Source organism: Cyrtonyx montezumae, unplaced genomic scaffold (assembly GCF_038088225.1).
Source record: "Cyrtonyx montezumae isolate F1298 unplaced genomic scaffold, pur_monq_1.0 scaffold_1, whole genome shotgun sequence".
NCBI classification, from domain to species: Eukaryota; Metazoa; Chordata; class Aves; order Galliformes; family Odontophoridae; genus Cyrtonyx; species Cyrtonyx montezumae.
Window position 1 is genome coordinate 1,665,551 of NW_027071825.1, and position 6,364 is coordinate 1,671,914.

The 6,364-nt window shown below is 47.4% G+C and overlaps 1 protein-coding gene across 3 annotated transcripts in view; it reads left to right on the forward strand.

Moving 5' to 3' along the window:
• JAK1 (Janus kinase 1) overlaps positions 1–4,496 on the forward strand; it is a 48,035-nt gene extending 43,539 nt beyond the window's left edge. For 2 of the 3 annotated variants that reach the window (XM_065737261.1, XM_065737270.1), the window contains exons 19-25: positions 159–253; positions 672–864; positions 940–1,064; positions 1,589–1,761; positions 2,150–2,267; positions 2,519–2,629; positions 2,823–3,272. In XM_065737261.1, coding sequence (XP_065593333.1) covers positions 159–253; positions 672–864; positions 940–1,064; positions 1,589–1,761; positions 2,150–2,267; positions 2,519–2,629; positions 2,823–2,924 — 917 coding nt within the window. In that variant the 3' untranslated portion in view covers positions 2,925–3,272. Of the gene's footprint in view, positions 1–158; positions 254–671; positions 865–939; positions 1,065–1,588; positions 1,762–2,149; positions 2,268–2,518; positions 2,630–2,822; positions 3,273–4,023 lie in introns of those variants that run through there. The other variant, XM_065737279.1, reaches the window with a different exon arrangement.
• Positions 4,497–6,364: the final 1,868 nt, after the last annotated feature.

Sequence of the window (6,364 nt, forward strand, 5' to 3'; positions counted from 1 at the left end):
TTCCCTGCCAAGAACCAGGCAAGGTTTAAGTAAAAGAAGTTGAGACAGTGGGGACAGAGGCACTACGGGCAGCAGATGAACAAGGGTGCCCTAAGTGTCTGACAAGACCAAGATGTCCTTTCAGGAATCTGCCTAACTTGGTGCTTTTCCACTCTCAGACCCTGATATTGTCTCAGAGAAGAAGCCTGTTACAGAGGTCGATCCCACGCTCTTCGAAAAACGATTCTTGAAGAGAATCCGTGATCTGGGAGAGGTAAGAGGAATGTCAGCTTTAGGTCCATACACTGGAGGCGAGATATAGGACTGTTCCCAGAGCAGACCGCCCCTGATTCCTGTCAGGGCTGAGCATGAGGAACAGCTGTGATCATTTTTGAACATTTAACATGGTATGGGGGGGGGAGTGGGGGTATCAGGAGGAGGTGTGCATGCACTCAGGCATAGATAAAGGTGCCTGGGCATTCTTGGTTAATCCTGCTGAACTGTCAGCAGAACTTCTGGTCTCTTGGCCTTTGCATTTTTATAGAGGGGTGTGTGTGTGTGTGTGTGTGCATAGATCTGTGTGTGCTTTCTGTGTCACAGCAGGAAGACATCACTTGTAAATGCCTCCAGTGGAGCATCAGTGACATTCTGGTCAGGGACTGCTAAGTGATGCTCTTTTCCTTGACAATTAGGGCCACTTCGGGAAGGTTGAACTCTGCAGATACGATCCAGAAGGTGACAATACAGGAGAACAAGTGGCAGTTAAATCTCTGAAGCCAGAGAGTGGAGGGAATCACATTGCTGATCTCAAGAAGGAAATAGAAATCTTGAGGAATCTGTATCATGAGAACATTGTCAAGTATAAGGGAATTTGCACAGAAGATGGTAAGTCTTCATGAGGAAAGTTCTGACGTTCATGATGGGTGAGTGAGTGTAAATTAACCATGCACTCGGTTTTAGGAGGAAATGGGATTAAACTCATCATGGAATTTCTTCCTTCTGGGAGCTTAAAGGAGTACCTGCCACGAAACAAGAACAAAATCAATCTCAAACAGCTTCTCAGATATGCAGTTCAGATCTGCAAGGTGAGCCTGGCTCCACAGCTTTCTTGTAACTCTTCTGTTTGATTAGTTTAGTATTCATTTAACACTCAGACTAAGAGAGGAGGAGAAAGGAGGCTTGTGTTACGGTCAAAATCACTCTCCCTGCTTTGTCCTCAAAATGCTGTGTGCCTTCTGCCAGAGGCTGTGGCTTTGTCACTGTGGCAGAGCAGGCAGCTGGAAGCAGCACAGACACAGTCAGTCCTAGCAGCATGCAGAGGAACAGATGCCGTGGAGAGAAGGCTCTGAGAGAGTGGGCACTCAGCTGAACGTGAAAAGGCACAGAGCAGAAACAACAGCCTGCCTCAAGAGATGGGGAACCCAAAGGCAGAGTTTAGAGGGAAGATGTGGAACAGAGAAGGACCCTGGAAAGTGCCAGCAGAGCTTTCCATGGAAAAGGAGGGAGTGCTACTGCATGAACAAAGGGATGTTTGGAGGGGAAGGAGGGAGAAAAAACAGTGATGTGAAGTACTGGAGAAACTAGTGTAAAAGGCTTTCTCCTCTTACAGGGGATGGACTACTTGGGCTCCCGGCAGTACGTGCACCGTGACTTAGCAGCAAGAAATGTCCTTGTAGAAAGTGAGAACAGAGTGAAAATTGGGGATTTTGGTCTCACCAAAGCCATCGAGACTGACAAGGAGTACTACACTGTCAAAGATGACCTGGACAGCCCTGTATTTTGGTAATAACAACTTGTTTTCATTAACCACACTGCATGGCAGAATGACTCATCTGCTCCCGTTAGTTTGGGTGTCCTGAAGGCTTTAACCATTTCCCTGAGAGGCCTCAGTACTGGTCCAGTATCCGAGCAAGGAGGAGGCAGCTGGCTGGCTAAACTAATCTGCTCTTGCATCAGTGTCCACCTGCACTCGATGATCATGGGTTTTGCTTTAGGTCTCCCTTAGCCTCACAGTGATTAGCTGTGTGAGATGTACCTTGTTTAATGTGGCTGCGGCCATGTTTCTGTGTAAGGACAAATGCAGCACGTGCCTCTTCAGCTCTCTTACATTAGCTTCACAGTGGTGGTGCAGCCCTGAATAGCATTTAACACTGTCCTGTTGTGGCCACAGGTATGCTCCAGAGTGCTTGATTCAGAGCAAGTTTTACATCGCCTCGGACGTGTGGTCGTTCGGGGTGACGCTGTACGAACTGCTCACCTACTGTGACTCGGAGTCCAGCCCCATGACAGTAAGTGCTTGTGGGGGAAAGTTGCTGCTAAAGATGCTCACATCAGATTTTCTTTGTGTGGAAAAGAGAAATGGAAAGAATTTTATCTTCTCAGAGCAACCCTCGTGGTTGTCTTTCACTGAAGACCCTGTTCTGAGACAGGCTGTGGTGACTATGTGTCCTGGGGACGTACAGATGTTACTCCTGCTTTGTAACGTGTGTACGTGACAGGCATCTGTTCACTTTCACGTGGCCTGCTGCTCTTTCCCCAGGAGTTCCTGAAGATGATTGGCCCCACGCAGGGGCAGATGACAGTAGCTCGGCTCGTGCGTGTCCTCCAAGAGGAGAAGCGATTGCCACGTCCACCCAACTGCCCCGAGGAGGTAACACAGCTCCATGTCTATCACTGCCTAATTCCTTTAGTGAATAAGCAGCAGCACACTCAGGGTGCAGATCCTCCCTGTGGAGTCCCTCATGGCATTTCCACCTTCTTTAGGCATTCCCTTTAACTGGTTTTCAGCAGTGCTTCCCTCTGTTTCACTCAATCTTGAGCACCTTCTCTTTTTCCTCTCTTAGATCGACCAGCTGATGAGGAAATGCTGGATATTCAAGCATGACAAACGGACAACCTTTCACAACCTGATCCAAGGCTTTGAGACAATTATGAGCAAGATGTAACTCAGTTTTTATACTGCCAGTACTTCAGAGGTGTGTGAAAAATCTAAACGCTCAAGACCTTTCATTTTTTAACTACTGTAATTTGTATTCTGACTGTGCTAGTGTGTTCAAAGGATTATTTTTCCAACAGTTTTCCTTTAAAAAAAAAAATCAGTCAACAGTTGGATCAAATTAATTAACAAGGTATGGCAAAAACAACGGCTTCACCTGCTCTTGTACCAGTTACTGCAAGAAGACAGTTTTCTCTTTGGTCTCGCTCCACTCTGAACCATCCTGAGGAACGTGAGCTGAAAGCAGTGTCAGAAATCACCACAGTGCTGCACATCTCAGTGCACTCTGTGGCATTTACAGGTTTGCTTCTGTGAGTGAATGGATGGAAGAGAATCATTGCCACTTTTTATGGAGTTCTGAGGAAGCTGGTAGAAAATTCTGGCTGCCCAAGCCCCTGTGCACTTACAGCTCTGAAACAAAGCACCAATTGGGCATGAAAAAAAAAAAAACCCTAAAGAAAATAATGTGAAGCCAGCTACAGTTTCAGGCTTTTAAATATACTTGGTGTTGTCCAATTGTCATATTCCAAAAAGAAAAGCATGAATGAGCATGTATATTTATGCATTTCATTGAGAAGCCCGTTCTGGATAAATGTATTTGCTTTTCCCAGCCAGCCCTGCACACCCTTCTTACCCACCTCTCCCCCTAAAACCTCCTTCCCCCCTCCTGATGTAGATATTAAATGTGCCAACACATTGATTTCCAGCTTGTACTGCGACTAAGTGAGCTACAGTGCTGAGAAATGTGCACAGGAAAGTAATTAACTTGGGGGAGGAGAGAAGACAACTAAACCGTGTACAGATTTAGGGGGAACACTCCCCCAGCAAAGAATAATTCTGTGAAGGAGAGATGGGAGCAGCAGGAGAGCTTACCTAGCAGAAGGGAGGAATGCTTTGACCCAAAAAAGTCACCTTGTGCCACACGTGGTTCTGTCAGTGACTTCCTTGGGCAGCATGCTCGTGCATCCCAGCAGTTTGCTCCTGTGAAGCTGCTCCCTTGGCTGACTGCTTTAAATAACAGCATTGGCCGTCGTCTCGTTCGACTTCAGCCTCCAGCCCCGTGCTTGTGAAATGCTGTGCTGCCCAGCAGAGCAGCACAGCCCCGTGAGGCTCCCTGGGACCACGCACGCGGTGTTGGCAGGACCAGGGCTGGCACCGAAGTGCCACTGAGCCGCGTGAGGGCACTGCGGCCCTGCCCCGTCAGGCTGGGCTCTTCCAGGAGCACTGGGTTAACTGGAAATCTTTGGCTGACCCCCCACCCTTTGGGCAAAGTTGGTTTTTCCACCAAACGTGGATTTTAAAAGTGGAAATAGTTCTGGCAATAACAGAAAGACGTCTTTAAATATCTCTCTCTATATATATTAAAAAAAAAATTGTAATTAAGAGCAGCGACCAGGACAGATTTATTTTTACAGTATTACTTGTTTTTTTTCTGTATGTATGTCATGTATGAGCCCTATTTCAATCCGTAAGCACTTTGTTACTCTTTATACAAACAAATCTAATAAAGGTTTTTTTTTTCCTCCACATGAATGTCTTTTTTTTTTTTTTTACAACCTACATTAAGCAGGAAGGTTTTATAACGTGACCTGTACAGGAATGGCCAGCAGAACAGAGACTTCTTAAGGGTGGAAGAGACCTCTGAGCCCCTCCAGTCCATCCCCAGCCCCACCCCACTGTGCCCACTCCCCGTCCCCAAGGGCAATGTCTGCAGGTCTCCCACACACCCATGCTGGCTTCAGAACAACCTCCCCCTACATCAGACAGGCACTTACATAAAGGCAGGCCAGAGATGCTTCTCCTCCACAGAACTCCACTGCCAATGTGTACCAAACACTTTATTTTCACTGAAAAGGGTAACAAATTAAGAAAGTTGTGTATACAAACAGTCTGAACAAAATATTACAAGTGAACTTATCGATGCATACAGAATCCCACCCCCCCAACGCCGTGTCTCCTGGTAACCGCGCCGCTGTGCGCAGTGCGTGCTGCCTAACCACACAACCCAGTGGGGGAGGAGAGATTTTGATGGAAAAAAAAGAAAGAAAGCCTGGAAAAAAAATAATAATAATCTTTCTTCTGATCGCACACTAAAGCTTGAAAGACAGCTTAAATTGTTCATAAAAAATAGAGACAAATCGGTATTAAAAAATATGTCTTGGGTACTGTCTACCAAGCTAGGGCTTCAGGTCTGCTTCTGCAGTCTTAATGGCAGCTGAGTGAGCAGAGTCCAAGTCAATCTGCACTGGGCTTATGAGGCAGCAGCCCCCACCCCCACAAACATCATCCCCAGCTCGCTCACTCTTCAGCTACAAGGAGCAACAGCAGGAAACACAGCCTGGCCCAGAGTGCCTCCATGAGCCAAAAAATAGCGAGTCTTTTTGAAAAATAAAAAGACACCGAGACGCACGCGGAGCAGCGCCCACCTACCGCCGTGTGCCAAACTAAGGCTTCTCCTTTGGCCGGCAGCTCCACGCAGCAGGAAGAAGCAAAGGGAGCAGGAGCCAAGGTGCTCTGCTCTAGCAGGGCTCGGACTGCAGCTAATGTCCAAAGATGGCTGGAAACAATAAATAAATAGAGGAGAGCAGGCAGAACTGGAGGGGCACTTCTGCTCTATGTGCAGCTCATCCAGGCCAAGCCAGAGAGGCGGTGTGTACTCCCTGTTACCTCCACCCAGCACCTACCATGATCCTGCTGGAAGGAGGATGGCTGCAGAACACCCCCAGAGCTTGCAGGAGCCCGCTGCTCTTTGCTCCTTCGAGCTGGTGCTTTGCCTCTGATGCTGTGTAACACAGCTCCATTCACCAACTCAACTACTCCAAGGGGAAGCTGTGGATTCTTTGCCCAATGCAGAGAAAGGTGACTTTGTTGGCCAAACCACGTCATACTGCGAGGCAGCACGCTGCGTAGGATCTCACTTTGAAGGAACATTTATTGAAAAGGTCACAGCGACTCTAGGAATACATTTGGTATGTCTATGTCCACTCCAGGATTAAGAGGAAATCTTAAAAATATAAAGGTTGTAAATGCAGAAAATCTTAATCCTGGGATACGCAAGATTGGGAAAAAAAAAAACAACCCCACGTTCTCGAGTTAAAAAAATAAGAAAGAGAATTACTATTAAGACTTTGTCTTTAACTTCCTCAGCCTGAGGACTAGAGAAAGGATCCACGTTCCCCCCTCAGTGTTTTTATTGCTTTCGGCTGTATGCTGCCAAGAACTACCAGAGTCAGTTGCCTCTCTGGGTCGGCTTCAGCCCTCTGCTCGCTTCGGTAGCAGATGAAGAAGGAAACCCCCTCCCCCCTTCCAGAAGGCAAATCACACTACTGAGAAACGGCCAACGGCGGCTCGGTGCCTACAGCTTACTTGGCAAACCTGCCTGTCACACAG